The sequence below is a fragment of the Myxine glutinosa genome, chromosome 11, assembly GCF_964187855.1.
Source record: "Myxine glutinosa chromosome 11, kmMyxGlut1.1, whole genome shotgun sequence".
Taxonomy (NCBI): Eukaryota; Metazoa; Chordata; class Myxini; order Myxiniformes; family Myxinidae; genus Myxine; species Myxine glutinosa.
Window position 1 is genome coordinate 127,758,937 of NC_136271.1, and position 19,133 is coordinate 127,778,069.

The 19,133-nt window shown below is 42.0% G+C and overlaps 1 protein-coding gene across 3 annotated transcripts in view; it reads right to left on the minus strand.

The window, feature by feature from the left end:
- Positions 1–19,133, minus strand: part of LOC137436885 (microphthalmia-associated transcription factor) — a 100,183-nt gene that overhangs the window by 29,639 nt on the left and 51,411 nt on the right. For 2 of the 3 annotated variants that reach the window (XM_068131091.2, XM_068131090.2), the window contains exons 3-4: positions 6,539–6,926; positions 5,179–5,646 (exon numbers count right to left, since the gene is read on the minus strand). In XM_068131091.2, coding sequence (XP_067987192.2) covers positions 5,179–5,646; positions 6,539–6,838 — 768 coding nt within the window. In that variant the 5' untranslated portion in view covers positions 6,839–6,926. The remainder of the gene's footprint in view (positions 1–5,178; positions 5,647–6,538; positions 6,927–19,133) is intronic. The other variant, XM_078787105.1, reaches the window with a different exon arrangement.

Here is a 19,133-nt window from a genome sequence, read left to right on the forward strand (position 1 = left end):
TCACCTCTCTTACCAAGGCCCTTCTCCCCCGATTGTTCAGTTTGGTCAGGCGGCCAGCTCTAGGAAGAGTCCTGGTTGTTCCAAACTTCTTCCATTTAAGAATTATGGAAGCCACTGTGCTATTGGGAACCTTCAATGCAGCAGAAATGTTTTTGTAGGCTTCCCCAAATCTGTGCCTCGACAGAATCCTGTCTCTGAGCTCTGCAGGCAGTTCCTTCGACCGCATGGCTTGGTTTTTGCTCTGATATGCATCGTCAGCTGTGAGACCTTATATAGACAGGTGTGTGCCTTTCCAAATAATGTCCAATCAATTGAATTTACCACAGGCGGACTCCAATCAAGGTGTAGAAACATCTCAAAGATGATCAAGAGAAATGGGAGGCACCTCAGCTAAATTTCAAGTGTCATAACAAAGGGTCTGAATACTTATGGAAATGTGATATTTCAGTTTTTTATTTTTAATAAATTTGCAAAACTTTCTAAAATCCTGTTTTCTCTTTGTCATTATGGGGTATTGAGTGCAGATTTATGAGGGAAAAAAATGAATTTAAACGATTTCAGCATAAGGCTGCAACATAACAAAATGTGAAAAAAGTGAAGGGGTCTGAATACTTTCTGAATGCACTGCATATATATACACAAAGAATTAAGTTAAGCACCCCTACACAACGAATTAAGGTAAGCACCCCCTAATATATATTCTTTGTGTATATGTATACATTGGCATATATTCTAAGGTATGTGAGATCAAATAATGATTGGTATGACAATAAATGCATTATTATTATTATTATTAGCAATTATCCATTGATGAAATTGAGTGATCAAAGTGAAAAAAAGTGATTGGTTGAGTCAGTGATCCGATCACGTGGGTCCTACACACGTTATTGACGCAAAGATCGCTAGAGGTCTTCTCAGAACAATGACTGTACGTTAGAAAACATAAACGTCATCCACACTGTCCGTGATGGACCTATAGCTCCATACTTAAATTGAGGTGAAAATATGCCTAAAATTCCCAAAAAATTTCACCTTAAATTATTCAGAATAAAATATTGAAAACGGCATGATTGTTATGTTTTTATGTGACCATAATATCACTTCTCCAGAAAATATAGCAATATCATGGGTATATTACACTGTTTTGACGACAACAAACTTGTAATGTGCGAGGTTGTAAAAAAACGGGGGGGGTGCTTAACTTAATTCTTTGTGTATATATATATAAATAAATAAATATATATATATATATATATATATATATATATATATATATATGTGTATATATATATATATATATATATATATATATATATATATATATATATATATGTGTATATATATATATATATATATATATATATGTTGAACACCCTAACTTGACTAGGAAGCAAGACACATATTGAGTCTCACCCCAGCAATTGCTGCACAACATGTTAGCAACAAGTGTAGCCTGCCATGCTGACACATTGTCTCTGCCCTGCTCATCAACAATTATGAGGTTTGCAGTCAGGAACATTAAATTTAACCTCAAAAGCAGTTGTGAGTTAAATCCAGTCACGTGAAAAAGTAAGTACACCCCATGTAAAGTTTTGACTTTTTCAACATATTTCAACATACAGCTATTTGATCTTCATTTCAACAATATTGACAGATAAAGGTGATATAATATAACAAATATCATGAAACATTTACATTTTGTAGTCCATTGTATAATTTAAATAAACATAAATGCAAATTTCGCAGGTGGAAAAAGTAAGTACACCCTTGGCTCGAATAGGTGTTATTGCCCCCTTTGGCAGAAACAACCTCAAGTAGGCGTTTCTTATAACTGTTTACCAGTCTCTGACATCAACTGGGAGAAATGTTTGCCCACTCCTCCATGCAGAATTATTTCAGCTGTGCGATGTTTGAGGGGTTTCTTGCATGCGCAGCTCGTTTCAAATCCCCCCACAACATCTCGATGGGATTTAGATCCGAGCTTTGACTTGGCCATTCCAGAACCCTCCATTTCTTTCTTTTCAGCCATTCCTTGGTGAATTTACTGGTATGTTTAGGGTCATTGTCATGTTGCAAGGTCCACCTTCGGTTGAGCTTCAACTCTCCGACAGATGGCCTCACATTATCTTCAAGCACCCTCTGGTACAATGAAGATGTCATAGTGAATTCGATGATGGTGAGCTGCCCAGGCCCTGATGCAGCAAAGCTGCCCCAAACTGTAATATTTCCACCACCATGCTTTACAGTTGGTATCAGGTTCTTGTGGTCAAATGCTGTCTTTGGTTTTCGCCAATCATGTCTTCTGGTACTGTGGCCAAATAGCTCTACCTTTGACTCATCTGTCCAGAGAACATTGTTCCAGAAGTGATGGTCTTTGCCTAGGTGTTCATTGGCAAACTTTAGTCTTGCCCTGTTGTTCTTTCTGGACAGCAAAGGTTTCCTCCTGGCACACCTCCCATGGAGATCAAATTTGTGCAGCTTCTTTCTAATGGTAGACTCGTGCACTTTGACATCAACAGTGGCAAGAGATACCTGTAGGTCCCGTGATGACATTCTGGGGTTCTTAGAGACTTCTTTCAGCATCTTGCGGTCTGCTCTCGGGCTGAACTTGCTGGGGCGGCCTGGCCTGAACAAGTTGGCAGCTGTTTGGAATCTTCTCCACTTGTAGATGATCTTCCGGACAGTCGAATGTTTGATTTCAAATTGTTTGGAGATCTTTTTAAATCCCTTCCCAGACTCATAGGCATCTATAACCTTCTTTCTGAAGGCCTCAGAGAGCTCTTTTGATCGAGGCATGGTGACGCGGCACACTTCAACAACAAAGAGCAAACCAAACGAAATGTCTGAGGTTTAAATCAGACAGGTTCCTCCAAGATCCTCTCTAACGATGTTCTAATCATTTGCACCTGAGCTGCTGCACCTGATTCTAATTTTAGGTATTTGAAGTAGTGATAAATGTAGGGGTGTACTTACTTTTTCCACATGTGAAATTTGCATTTATGTTTATTTAAATTATACAATGGACTACAAAATGTAAATGTTTCATTATATTTGTTATATTATATCACCTTTATCTATCAATATTGTTGAAATGAAGATCAAATAGCTGTATGTTGAAATATGTTGAAAAAGTCAAAACTTTACATGGGGTGTACTTACTTTTTCACATGACTGTATATATATATATATATATATATATATATATATATATATATATATATATATATATATATATAATATATATATATATGTATATGTATATGTATATAATATATATGAATGATCGTTTTTAAGGCCATTTTCCCCGCTAGAGCAGGGGTTAGCCTTGCGGGCCCCATGACAATCATGGTTCCCTGTTTGAGGCAATGTTTTTATGGCCGGATGCCTTTCCTGATGCCAACCCTTGGTCACGCTCTTACGATGTGCCGGGATACAGTGTACCTATTCTAAATCGGGGTACACACCGTGGTCATTCATCCCAGCAAGCTGGTACTCAATTTTCTGACCTCGGAAGGATGACGGGCTGAGTCAATCCCCCTGGCATTAATTCAGCGATTGACCAGGATTCGAACCCAGGATCTTAGGATCCCAAGCCGGCACCCTAACCACTTAGCCAACACCAGGCTATATGTATATATGCATATATGCATATATATATATGTATATATGTATATATATATATATATATATATATATATATATATATGTATGTATATATATATATATATACGTATGTATATATATATATATATATATATATATATATATATATATATATATATACAATAATAAAAGGCTGTGTGTGTGTGTATGTATGTATGTCCCTCTCCTCCATAACTCCAAAACCATGAAACCTATCAGACCCAAACTTTGCATGCATACTTCTTGACCACCAAGGATTGCAAGAATGAAAAATAGGTGTTTGGGTGTGCTTTTGAAGATTATTTACACTAACACACTTATCTTTTGTCAGCCTGCATTGAGGTAATTCAGCTTGGGGGTCTTAATTCTGCCATTTTGTGTGCTCAACTCAAGTATGCCTTGCCTCAGAACAGGTCGGTTTCTGTGCAATAAAACTTCATATCTACGAATGGTAATATAGCTGATCTTTATACCTATGAATCATTGTATTCCTGTGTACATTACAATGTTTATAAACACCAGTGTTCATGACTTTATTTAATTTCCGCAAAGATCGAACTTAATTTCAAAATTTTAACTGTGGAAATGACCTCAACAGCAGTTCCGACGACGAAAAGTGTTCATTTGTCTAATTTGGACATTGTGGGACACTCCAGGCATCTCAACAGTATTGTTGGAGTGCTTGCTTGAGTGCTTAAGCTGCTTGGCAAGGGCACTTCAGGCTTCTTTTGCAAGTCATGGCGATACAGTATACAGCGATCCGTTTTTGTTTTTACGTACACAGTTTGTTATTACATGAGATCACGTTGATTCACATTTTTGGGTATCTACTTTCATTATATAATAAAAATAAATTTGTAATAATTTATAATTTCAATTATTATTATAATATAAATTATAATATAATTATTATTGTTAAATAATTACAATTATTTTATATAATTTATTATTATAATTTATATAATAATAATTTCATTATAATAATCCAAGTTATATTATTATACCTATAAAAATATACTTGTTAAAAAAAACAACAACGAATCAAACATCGTTTGGATCTCTGCCATGTTGAACTCTCGCTTTGCAAGTGAAAGTCTGACATTTTGTTTGCTCGCTCTGGTTTGCACATTTTGCTGATTTCCTGCTTGATTTTCACTTTTATAGAAGACTATTTGAAGGTAAATATTTGTGGTTGCCGTTTTTGTGTCACACATTATATGCTTATCACATCCACCACAGTCTAACAGACCAGAACCTAGATCTACTGTAATCTATATAACCCAGAGCAGATAATAACATGGCTATTCCTGTCACTCCCTTATGGGAGTGGGTGTTCTAGTTATATTACATTTCGCATCTACCTTTATATCGACATATTTTTGTTCAAAAATTTAATCTGCTATATGGCCAATGTCTGGCACATCTGCAAGTTCCACATAGCTGTTGGCTGTTTCCTTTATTCTAGGATGAGTAGATTTTGATTTTACTGTGGAATGTTTCTTAAGTTTCATTGGTGAGATGTTTTGTGTTATATACCTCGTGCTCCGTGCATGAACTGATGTTGAGCAAGGTCACAGGACTGTTGGGTGCACTGCTGCCAACGCTGGCCATCCCTGGGCCCTCACTAGGAGGGTGTAAAGGTGAAGGTGGAAGTAAAGCCTGCTGCTGGTTCTGCTGGTAATGTTGTTGCTGTTGCTGTTGTTGTTGGTGCTGTTGTTGTTGCTGCTGTTGTTGGTACTGCTGCTGTTGCTGCTGTTGTTGATGCTGTTGATGCTGTTGATGTTGTTGATGTTGATATTGTTGATGTTGATGATGCTGCTGCTGATGATGCTGATGAAGCTGAAGATGCTGCTGATGGTGTTGTGAGTGCTGGGGTGAGCGTGGGCCTGAGAGTGTCTGGTTGGCAAGTTTGTTGCCCAGTGTTGTCGAAAGAAACTGCTTGACCTGTTGCCTTTGAGACTGCTGCAAGTGGTAGCGTGTAGGGTTTTCCAGGTGGCTTTGTACCTGTCAGGAATAAAGTATAATGTTTAGCCACAAAAAAGCCACAATACTTCCAACCATTTTTTGATGAAGCATTGATAAATATCTATTTGTTTCATTTGCAAAGGAAAATTACTTGTGCTGGAGTTTAAAAACAAGAAAAACAAATAAGAATAAACAAGAGGAAAAGACGATGACACCAGTAAAACAGCACACACACACACACACACACACACACACACACACACACACACACACACACACACACACACACACACACACACACACACACACACACAATATGGCCTCCAGTTGAGTGCATAAGATTTATTGGCCTTTTCTTTATACCAACACAAATTTTCCAAGTGAAAACAATTCACCTTTTATGATAATTGGCAGGGGATTCCTGTGGTTAGAGCACCTGCTCTGAGTCTGAGAGGCCGGTGGTCCGAATCCCACCCGAGTCATACCAAAGACCTTAAAAATGGTACGTGGTGCTTACTTGCTTGACAGTCGGAATTTTAAAAAGATGGAGCACGGACAAAAAAAACGGGCTGGCAGGATGGCCTAGAGGTGTGTCCACTCACCTCTGAGTTCTCCATCCTGGGTTCAAATCCAGACCCAGCTATAAACTATGAACCTGGTGTTTCTCAGGTCGGGCGAGGCATCAATGTACGTGCCCTCGGAAGGACTGCTAAAGATTCACCCCTTACCAAGTTGGCATGGAGTACAACTAGCCTGAATGTTCTGACTCAACTGAGACACGAATGTTAATTTTTATGGAAACTGCTTCAGATGCATGCTTGTACTATGTAAATAAACTTAATTCCATTGTGATTCCAACTTTTTTGCATTCAATTTAAGGATTGTAGCTTTTACACATTCTTCCAAAGTAACGTATGAATTGTCCCCCTACCTTCAGAACTTCCATGGGTACTGGAGGAAGAGGTGGTCGGTTGGGCAGACTGACGGTGATTGCTGGACTTGGGGGTGGTCGTGCCGCAAGGCTGACAGCCATTGGGGGCCGCTGTGCGAAAGGATTCGTCAAATGTCCAAGTGACATGCCTGGCATAGATCGCAGCGATTGAGATCCTGCACATTGCAGGAGATTCTGTTGCTGCTGTTGCAGGAGGCATCGTTGTTCATGTTCGCGTCTCTCTTGCTCCTGCAGCTGCTCTCTTGCAAGTTGCTGTCGCAGCAACACACGCGATGACATGGTGCAGGGATGAGACCGGAAAGATGTTGAACGATGGAATAACAGGCGAGGTTAATGTGATAGATGGTGTTGGAAAGATGAAAAGCACCTGTTGTGTTGAAGAAAGTAAAGAAGATAATTAATAAAAAGAAACCGGTGAAATCTGGAGAATTCCAATTCAGCCTCCACTATTCTTCCAAACAATCATTTCAAACTTAAATGGATACACATGGATAAAATGGATAAACATGTGGATACACATGCTTGTACAACCACACCCAAGCATACATACCCCTTTATATCCCAAATCAGTGTGAGTCGTACATTATTTATATAAAGTGGGGCAAGATTACCCTAAAACCCCTTGTATAACCATTCATGGTTATATGTTCAGATGTGGTCAGTAACCTCAATATCTGAACCATTATCAGTACTATAATATTGTTACTGGTTCAGGGGTCGCGAGGTCACGAGGAGAGTACTCAAACCCATTTCCAAGGTGGTGACCCTGAAGCCGACGAGCCGCAGATAACTCCGCAACATCACAGGTTGCAAGGCAGTCACAGACACTGTTAATTAATTTAGGCAAGATGGTTAATTTAGGCAAGGTACCAGGTTGATAGGCAGCCACAGACACCGTCTGAGATGGTTAATTTAGGCAAGGTACCAGGTTGATAGGCAGCCACAGACACCGTCTGGGATGGTTAATTTAGGCAAGGTACCAGGTTGATAGGCAGGCACAGACACCGTCTGAGATGGTTAATTTAGGCAGGGTACCAGGTTGATAGGCAGCCACAGACACCGTCTGAGATGGTTAATTTAGGCAGGGTACCAGGTTGATAGGCAGGCACAGACACCGTCTGAGATGGTTAATTTAGGCAGGGTACCAGGTTGATAGGCAGGCACAGACACCGTCTGAGATGGTTAATTTAATTTATATATGAGCAAAAGTACCTGGCGTTGCCGGGTAACAATGAATCACTTCCTCACGGGAATATGATATATGCAATCTGGGTCCATCATCCAGAGGGAATTTTAAAAATAGATCGCAGCTACAGTGGACTCTGATGCAGTGGAGTGACACTTCTATCCCATGGAAGTTACACTCACAAATTGCTTACGAAGTACCAGACTATGCTTTGCAATTTAATAAACCATTCGTGTAAGACAATGACATTCTTTTGCTCCTTCAGCTGACAGTTTTGTTCAGTTTCAGGAACACACACACATACAAACAGTAACACACATGCACACATACACAGTAACACACAGTAACACACACATATACGACAGTAACACACACACAATAGCACACACAGTAACAGTGTTTGTGTTTGAAGCCTTACCGATGGAAAGTCACACTCCTGCCTTTGTTCGTCCTTGTTAGTTTTGCCTTAGGTACAGTGACACACACACACACACACACACACACACACACACACACACACACACACACAGTAACACACACACACACATAGTAACACTAACACACACACACATAGTAACACTAACACACACACACACACACACACACACACACACACACACACACACACACACACACACACACACACACACACACACACACACACATAGTAACACACACATAGTAACACACACACCGGCACCGATCTCGTATATGGTATAGCGAAATGCGTATATCTATCACCGGCACAGATCTCATATAGTGAGATGCGTTTTACCTGACAAAGTTAAATAATAAATAAAAAATATTCACCGAACCATCAACGCCGTGTCGGCAACCATCCATTTCGTCAACCATTACATCAACCAACCATCAACCAACCAACCTCCTAACCCTAACAACTCTGTTTATAAAAAATTGATTTAATCTTCAAAGCACTTCTGCATATACACACATACATACGCATATATATATATATATACTTACGCTAACATTCGGGGTCTGCCTAGCAGGCACGTAAGACATCGGACATTATAAAGCTCGCAGTGTTAAGTGTGGAAAAGTTCTGAGAATGATTGCGGCTGGCTCAATAGCGCAGTGGGCTGTTGACGCCTAATCAACGGAGGTCCGTGGTTTGAGCCCCGCATTGAGTCAGAATTTTTTCACACTTAGCCCCTTGCAGTGATGTAGTAGTGATGGAAATGAATGTAGAAGGAAGTAGAGGACGGGGAAGACCGAGAAAGACTTGGCTAAAGATGGTGGAAGAAGAAATGCGGGCAAGGGGGTTAACAAGGAGAGATGCAGAAAATAGGGCAAAATGGAGAAGATTGTCATGGGGACCGCAAGGCTAACCCCCGCGCTAGCAGGGAAAATGGCCTTAAAATGCATGTTGTTGTGTTGTTGTTAGCCCCTCGCAGGAATTTGATTCCTGTTTATAAAAAAAAAAATATATATATATATACTGTATATATGGCTGTGCTGGCTAAACAGTTGCATAGGCGCCACCTATTAGGCATGAGCTTGTGCACCTATTAGGCATGAGCTTCCACCTATTAGGCAAGAAAAGACAGGAACTTGGCGGAGCTATGCCATCTACCGAGTGATATTCTAGTTTATTGTTGTTATTGTCAACCTATTACATCATTTTTTAACCATTTGTTTACACATTATTGTTTAAGCAACTTGGGATCATCCTTTCTGTTGAATCGGTGATGTCGCTTCCAGATTTCTCTCCCACTGCCACCTTGGGAAGGAGCTTGCAAGCTCACTATATGACTCTCCCGTGACTATCTCGACGGCTTGCCTGGATATCGGAACATTCGCTGCTGCTCTGGACCCACAAAACCATTCAAACAGGTACAGAGCTGAGAATGCATGAAAAACCTCTGGTTTTGGCACCCCGCTAATCATCCAACCAGCAGGCGATCTAAAACAGGTAAATATCTGATTACCTTCCTTTATCCCCTCCGTCATTGCATTAACCTCTTATCCTGATTTGTTTTCAATAAAAAAATTCTGATCATCATTCAGTGATAGGGACTAAAACCTACTCGGCCCGTAGGACTCTCTTCGGAGAGTCGGTGAAAAGTGATGTTCATGCAAATGCAAAGCAACACCATGCAGATGAACTGTAACATGCTTATTAACTGCCAACGCAAATTAAAAAGACACGGCGTAATCATGTAATTGGAGAAAAGAAACCTTGCATTAAACATGCTAATGAACATGCAACACAAACTCAAATAAATAACTGCCAATAAGCAAGCAAAATAATTGCGCTAAATTGGATCCGGGATGTAAGAGAAGAGTTAGGGTTAGAAGAGGAGGAAGGGATAACTGGGGGGAAAGAAAATCTTTTATGTGGAAGTAGCTCCTGCCCAGACAATCGTATCATCGCTTGTGTCTCTCGTCCTGTGTTTATCCGAGCCCGTATACGCTTTCCCGAAGCAAAACGATCTGCCCTTGAATCGAAGTGTATCCAATCCAGGGAACGACGGGAGCCGAGCAAGGGCAAATGGGAAACGGGTGGAGGAGACGTCTCACGAGTTTCCCCCTTGATTCATCGAGACAAAAAAAAAACCCCCAAAAAACCCTGTCCTTCACATGTTCTCAAACATGTGCCGAGCTGCCCTTGTGCTTCATCATGGTGCAATGTTGCGTGTCATTTTTCAACATCGTTTTGTTGGATTTTCTGGAAATAGGCTTTTTTTTTTTTTTTGTGTACAAGATCGAGGCTCGTGTAAGAGCTATCATTAATCACGAAAAAAAAAAAACGACATAAAACATATAATAAAGGGAGCGGGGGACAAGATGGGGAGAGAGAGGGAAGGACACAAGTACAACAGCAGAGAGCAGGGACATCGGGAGATCTGTGGGAGGGAGAGGTCTTGGGGGGAGGAGGCGTGGGAAGGGGGTGAGGGGGAGGATGGGAGAGGTATAAAACACATGGACACTGCTAGGACTTCCAGGAAAGAAGTCGGAATTTCAAAATAGTGTATCTGGGGTAGAAAAGATCAAGGTTTTGGATGAATATGAATGAATGATCGTTTTAAGGCAATTTTTCCCTGCTAGAGCGGGGGTTAGCCTTGCAGGCCCCATTACAATCATGGTTCCCTGTTTGAAGCAATGTTTTTATCGCCGGATGCCCTTCCTGATGCCAAACCTTACAGTGCGCAGGGATATGGCGTACCTAATCTAAATTGGGGTACACACCAGGATCATTAATCCCAGCAAGCTGGTACTCAATTTGCCGACTTCAGAAGGATAACAGGCTGAGTCAACCCCCCTGGCGTTAATTCAGCGATCGACCGGGATTCGAACCCAGGATCCTAGGATCCTAGGATCCCAAGCCAGCACCCTAACCGCTAAGCAAACACCAGGCTTAAAAACTCATCAAACTTGCGTAAAATATGGCTCACAGCAGTGATTGGGCCATGGATAGGTATACATTGACAGGTTGTTGATACAGACGGACAAAGAGACAGTAGATGACGCAAGTAAAAGAGCAGACAACCCTGACAGGCTTCATTTTGACTCGACATGAGTGTTCACACAGAAGGAAGAATCAGTGTCCAGAATTTTCATTTTCCATGCACAGCTCTAGGTCTGCATCCCGATGTGTCCATACCATACCCTCAAAATGCATTAAAGTTTGGGAGAAATGCGGCTTAACTTAACGACATCATATCATAAGCAAATCACGTTTCAAAACAAATATTTTTGGACGTTCATTCATCTTTGGGGTTTTGAAGAACAGTGCGAGGGGTACCGGACATTGTTTTTATTATCCCCATGGTTTCTGAAGAAAAGAAAATGGGGGGGATATTGTAATCGGCTCCGTCTGTCTGACCACCCGTCCGTCCGTCACACGATCTCCCCCTAAATTGTTGGGCAGAAATTCATCAAACTTGTTAGTTATTATTACCACGTGGCACGGAAGTTCAAAAGCAGTATCATTTTGGCCCCGCCCCATTGGGCAGTGTAAAAAGGTGAAATAGCGAAAAATGAAAATATGGGCACATTTTAAAACATTTTTCAAACTAGAACGGCCCTCAGTAGAGAGCATACCTCCGCCAGGTGAACAGTTTACGTTTTGTATCCCAGAGTAAACCAGAAATCACAATACAGAATCATAATTAATCAAAATCATCCGTCCACAAGTTTTTGAGATATCCTGCTTTGTATCGTTTTTGGCCCAATCTCCCAATAGTGAAGAATCAATTAAAATTTTCTACAAGCCGGATCCAGATCCAGATCTTCACCAAAATTGAATCGATTCTTCCTTGTCACATACACAACCTGTTCACCAAGTTTTGTCCAAATCCGTCCACAACATTTTGGGATATCCTGATATATGTTGGTTTTAGCCCTATCTCTCAATGGTGAAGAAGCACTTAAAAAATAAATAATTATCATATCTGAATCCATATTCAAATCTTCACCAAAATCGAAACGAATCGTCCTTGTCAGACACCCAACCTCTCCACCAAGTTTCGTCCAAATCCGTCAATAACATTTTCAGATATCCTGCTATGTATTGTTTTGGCCCGAACTCCCAATGGTGAAGAATCACTTAAAAAATTCTAGTAGCCGGATCGGAATCCGGATCTTCACCAAAATCGAATTATTTCGTCCTTGTCACATACGCGACATCACTGCCAAATTTTGTACGAATCCGTCCACATATTTTTGAGATATTTTGTTCACAAATGGACAGACAAACGGACAAGACAGACGGGTGAAAACATAACCTCCATCCACCTATGGTGGCGGAGGTAATGAAACGTTGTATATCCAATCAGGATTGGGGAAAGCATTAAATATGTAACGATTTTTTTTTCATTCGGGTGGGTACTTTGGGTTAGAGGGGTCAAAACGGGGGAAAATTTTAACTCAAACTTTAACATTGGGTCATTCTTGGTGGAACTTTTTGCCATCGTTCAACTTTGCTTTATGTGGGAAGCGAGTGAATTTGCGATGGCGCTATCAACTTCGCTCTAGTCGTAAGTTTACATGAACCTATTGACAAATCGAGCCGTTAAATTTTAGCAGGTGGGATATTTTTTTTTTGAGGATTTAAATTGAGGATTTTAGAAATTTGGCCTATGTTGACCTTTTGGCCTATGTTGACCAAAAACATAAAACATAGTTGGTGGTTGAATTCAGTGACTATATATGCAAATCCTCTTCAAATTTTAAGTCAATCAGATGATAATTGAGGATTTTAGAAATTTGACAAAGTTGGTGACCTTTGGCCTATGTTGACCTATTGACCTTTTGACCCCAAAAAGAATCGGCTTCTTGCTTATGACCAACTTTTTTTTTTTTTGTATACAAGATCGAGGCTCGTGAAAGAGCTAACATTAATCACAAAAAGACAAACTGACACATAAAACATAAAATATGATAAAGGGAGCGGGAGAACAAGATGGAGAGCAGGGACATTGGGAGATGTGTGGGAGGGAGAGGGCTTGGGGGGAGGAGGCATGGGATGGGGGGGAGGAGGCATGGGAAGGGGAGGGGGGTGGGAGAGGTAAAAAGCACATGGACATTGCTAGGACTTCCAGGTAAGAGGTCGGAATTTCAAAAAAGTGGATCTGGGGTGCATTAACGGGGGCAGGAAAGATCAAGGTTATGGATGGGGGAAGATAAGAGATGAGGGTGAACAGCTGTTTTAAAGACCTGGAGGGAGGAGTGGGATTGAAGAGAGTGAGGGAGTTTGTTCCAGAGGCGGGAGATCGTCACCCTTCCGAGGTTGGCAAAATGAGTACCAGGAACCGGGGGCACTGCATCTGTGGCACAGCCGCACTCCCAGCAATGACCAAACCAGCACAGGAAATTTAGAATTTGGCTCGGCCAGCTGTCTTCTCTTTTAATCCTACATTGTACATAAAACATCCAGCCTCAAAGTAGCGTGCTCCAGCATGCAGCACCCCCTTCTGGGACAACACCAGATTCTGAATGTGGTGACAAAAGGCCACTCCGTTTATCCTGGCCCAGCAACGCGATACAACCACAGCTCAGCACATGTGACGTCAACTCGGCATTCATTGGCTCATAAACACAACGATGAGTAAATTCATCATACTTATGGGCAACATAATGAACAGGTACATTAGCATAAGCGGATTCATAATTATCATCCTCATAAACGTCGTATACGTCTCCATCCGTTTTGTCAAGAACTGAACACCACCGATTCCAATGTAAAGAATGATCCATTTCACATAGTTTAATAATTTAGGCACACTCCAGAGAGCAGAGCAGACGATATCATGGAGCTGGGTCTGGCATTCCAATCAGCGCCATTTTGGTCTGAACAGGACATGCACTTAGCACTTCAGACACAGCAGGGAGCTTTGAATGGCTTCTTCTTTATTGGATATCATTATCTACACAAGTCTCTTACTGCCTTGCCTATTCAGGTACAATTAAGCAATGTAGGCTGTAATTGCAGGTGCATCTTCGAGATGGAAAGTCTGAAAGACATTTAACAGGGGGAGGGGGAGGGGACTACTTAAAATGAACTGTAAAGGAAACAAAGAGGGGAGTATATGTCATTTAAGGTAATCGTATGACATGGAACACTCTCGGGCAATTTTGACAAAAACAAGTCTTCTCACTCATGTTCCAAACACACAAATCGCAATGAGTGCATTTGTTTTTCCTGCCGCATATTTAATTGCGCTCTGGGCAAAGTGACGTTGTGGAATCAGGACTGGAATTGCATTCAAACAAACGCCATCCTCAATCGCTCAGCATCAATCAATCACGTACTCATTCATTCATTCCTGCCTGCCGGACAAACTCCGTCCCTCTTTTATTAATCAATCACTCACTCACTCATTCCTGCCTGGCTGACTAACTCCGCCCCTCTTTTATTTATCAATCAATCACTCACTCATTCCTGCCTGCCGGACTAACTCCGCCCCTCTTTTATTTATCAATCAATCACTCACTCATTCCTGCCTGGCTGACTAACTCCGCCCCTCTTTTATTTATCAATCAATCACTCACTCATTCCTGCCTGCCGGACTAACTCCGCCCCTCTTTTATTTATTAATCACTCACTCATTCCTGCCTGGCTGACTAACTCCGCCACTCTTTTATTTATCAATCCACCACTCACTCATTCCTGCCTGCCGGACAAACTCCGCCCCTCTTTTATTTATCAATCACTCACTCATTCCTGCCTGGCTGACTAACTCCGCCCCTCTTTTATTTATCAATCAATCACTCACTCATTCCTGCCTGCCGGACTAACTCCACCCCTCTTTTATTTATCAATCAACCACTCACTCATTCCTGCCTGCCGGACTAACTCCACCCCTCTTTTATTTATCAATCAACCACTCACTCACTCACTCATTCCTGCCTGCTGGACTAACTCTGCCCCTCTTTTATTTATCAATCACTCACTCACTCATTCCTGCCTGGCTGACTAACTCCGCCCCTCTTTTATTTATCAATAAATCACTCATTCCTGCCTGCCAGACTAACTCCACCCCTCTTTTATTTATCAATCAACCACTCACTCATTCCTGCCTGGCTGACTAACTCCGCCCATCTTTTATTTATCAATCAATCACTCACTCACTCATTCCTGCCTGCTGGACTAACTCTGCCCCTCTTTTATTTATCAATCACTCACTCACTCATTCCTGCCTGGCTGACTAACTCTGCCCCTCTTTTATTTATCAATAAATCACTCATTCCTGCCTGCCAGACTAACTCCACCCCTCTTTTATTTATCAATCAACCACTCACTCATTCCTGCCTGGCTGACCAACTCCACCCATCTTTTATTTATCAATCAATCACTCACTCACTCATTCCTGCCTGCCGGACTAACTCCGCCCCTCTTTTATTTATCGATCAATCACTCTCACTCATTCCTGCCTGGCTGACGAACTCCACCCCTCTTTTATTTATCAATCAATCACTCACTCATTCCTGCCTGCCGGACTAACTCCGCCCCTCATTTATTTATCAATCAATCACTCATTCCTGCCTGGCTGACGAAATCTGCCCCTCTTTTATTTATCAATAAATCACTTATTCCCGCCTGCCGGACTAACTCCGCGTCTCTTTTATTTATCAACCTATAACTCACTCACTCATTCCTGCCTGCCGGACTAACTCCGCCCCTCTTTTATTTATCAATCAATCACTCACTCACTCATTCCTGCCTGGCTGACGAACTCTGCCCCTCTTTTATTTATCAAGAAATCACTTCTTCCTGCCTGCCGGACTAACTCCGCCCCTCTTTTATTTATCAATCAATCACTCACTCACTCATTCCTGCCTGCCGGACTAACTCCACCCCTCTTTTACTTATCAATCAATCACTCACTCACTCACTCACTCATTCCTGCCTGCCGGACTAACTCCACCCCTCTTTTATTTATCAATCAATCACTCATTCCTGCCTGGCTGACGAACTCTGCCCCTCTTTGATTTAAATCCTACTGTTCATGCCCACTTCCAATCCACCACTACAAATCACTGTCACTGATATCCCATGATTTCCCACCCTCCAATCTCCCTCTTTTCATGGTCAACAAAAAGGGTAAACTTCAAAATGTGGTTCATATCTCTGCATCGGCCTTGTAATAAACAGATTTCCGATTTGAATACCGATGTATTTAAACATGAGGGGTCCGACATGACTCGGTTGCAGTTTAACTTATACAAGTTTGGTCACCTGATCAATATCGGGTTATTTAGACTTTGGCAAAGCATCAGAAAGATTGTCATTTTATATCGAATGAAGTTATAAATAAGGAAAGTCATAAATATAAATATATATAAATATAAATATATATAAATATAAATATATATATATAAATAAATATATATAAATATATTGTTGCGGTTTTTAGAACCCTCACTTTTGTAAATAAATAATAACTCTTGTAAATATCCCATCATTTAATAAGGTCAAAGGTCGCACCCATAGTTAGTCCATATGCAACACGTAGGACACCATAGGACTGTCAGTTATTTCCTTAGTATGTGTTTCAGATAAGGCTGTGTTCCCAATAGTTGAATCTGCGTTGCATTAATTAAATAAGATAGGCCCCATTCCATCCATTTTGCCAGTCTCTCTCTCCAAATTGTGTTACGCGCCTCTGCTCGCACAGCAGCGTTCGCTGCCTCGCTCCAAACGCCATTATGCACGCGGTCAAGCTTGGAGAAGAAGGGGGCGGAGCGCTAAGAACGAGGCAACGGCCCCTGTCAACGAGCCATCAAGGGCGGAGCCGGTGAGCCCTCGCTCACCAACCAGGGCAGAGGTGAGCTCGCTGGCGGGCATGGCGCGGATTGATCTATAAGCGCACTATATAAGCGCACGCGCCAAGCCCTATCACGGACTGTGCGGGGACGGCTGATGATGAAGGAACTGCGCAGGGGACCGTTGCTATTGAAGGAATTGCGCGGAGACGTCTGATTGTAACGTTATACAGAGGACAGCGCGGAGGCGCGCTTGTTTCAACGAACTACGCAGGGAACCATCGTTTGATATGAACTGCCTGTTTGATACGGACCTTGATTGATCGGGAGAGAGAGAGAGCGTTCGGCACGCTATACGTGCGCAGCATTCGAGACCCTCGCAAATGTAAGGACCGGTTGCGCGCCAACGACACGCGAAGCTGCCTGCCGTTCTTCGCCCGCGGACCCGGAGCCTGGACGGAGCCTACCTGCCTGGACCCATCTGCCAGGACCTTCCTCCCCTACCAGCTACCATCCCGTGTAAGTCTGTCTGTTTGTCCGGGGTTGTAAGTAAGACTGTATAGTTAAGATTGCCCTGTGTCCTTTTGCTCTTCTTCTTCTTGTACATTCTTTACCTTTCCTCTTCTCTTTGGTTTGTTAATAAATGTACCTTGTTCCTTCTTGGTTTTCCTAATCCGATCGCCTCCGTCTTTTCTTCCAATTGAGTACCTGTGGCACGATTTCGGAATCGCTCAGGATCGGGTTTAGTCATTTGTTAACGGCCCGAGTCGCAGCTCGCTTCGCTCGGCGTATCCATTAACGCTGTGGCTCGGGTGGAAATTATCTCCTCGCTTATGGCCGGTCTTAGTACGCAGGTATTTGGGACTTCATTGACTAATGACCCTGGCTACTACCGACCGGGAGTGACGTCATAGTTTCCAGGATCGGAGACGGCCAGTGTAAAAGACAAGGGGATTAACCCCCCCCCCCCCACCTTGGTAAGGGCAGCGCCGTACTCCGAATCCGCAACAATATATATATATATATATAAATAAAATGTATGTAAAACAGTTTGGTAGTATTTGCCTGATGTCGTTATGTCAGGACTTTTCAATGTTGCCTGGATTGTTGTCTCGAGTGTACATTGTTGGTATTTTATTCGAACATACTCGTGATCATCCGACATAGTTCCAGCCATAACATATCAAACAGACCTTTCATTTGAGGGTCATGAAACACAGTCCAAGCTCGGCCCCTTTTACGGCCGAGGGCGTGGCGCGCATCTACCCTGGCCAATGGCAGATGAGAGGCGGGCACGCGTCACGTGACTACAGCCGAGGTCGCTGAAGGTGCTGAATTTCATCTTTTTACATCAATTTAATTAATGCTTGAAAGTTGTTGTTGTTGTTTTTTCTCACGGCGACGATGACCTTCTGCGTGTGAAAATAATGCGGCACAGCAAATCTGGGGAAATTTGCCCAGGGGTTTGAGGGCATAATTAAAGGAACAAACTAGAACGGGCACTCGGTAGAGCGCATACCTTCGCCGCAGCTACTGTTCTGTACTTGGCATGGGAGTGTAGGGAACAGAACAGTGAACAGTTTGGTGCTGATTTCATGCAAATCGGATAAGAATTGACCGAGTTATGACAAAAAATATGCATATATATATATATATGTTCTGTTTTTCATCTCTTCAAATTGCACCAACAGTCGAAAACATCATGACACATAAGAATGACACATCTACTTTCATCCAATTTGGATCCGAATTGACCGCGTTATGATTTTAAAAAAACCGCACATTTTGCAAGGGCGTGACCCCCCTGACCTTTGGCCCCCAACCGCTAACAAGGGTTATGACGTCAGAGTGTCATGTCGCATATCACAAGATTGGGCATTGAATTCTGAACATTTTGGCATTAGTTTCATACAAATTGGACACAAATTGACCGCGCTATGGTAAAAAGACGATTTTGACCTTTTCATGACCTTGACCTTGACCTTTGACCCGATCGATTCCAAAATCTAATCAAATGGTTCCCGGATAATAACCTATCATCCCACCAAATTTCATGCGAATCGGTTGAATACTTTTTGAGTTATGCGAATAACATACACACACACACACACACACACACACACACACAGACATACAAATAAATACACAGCGATCAAAACA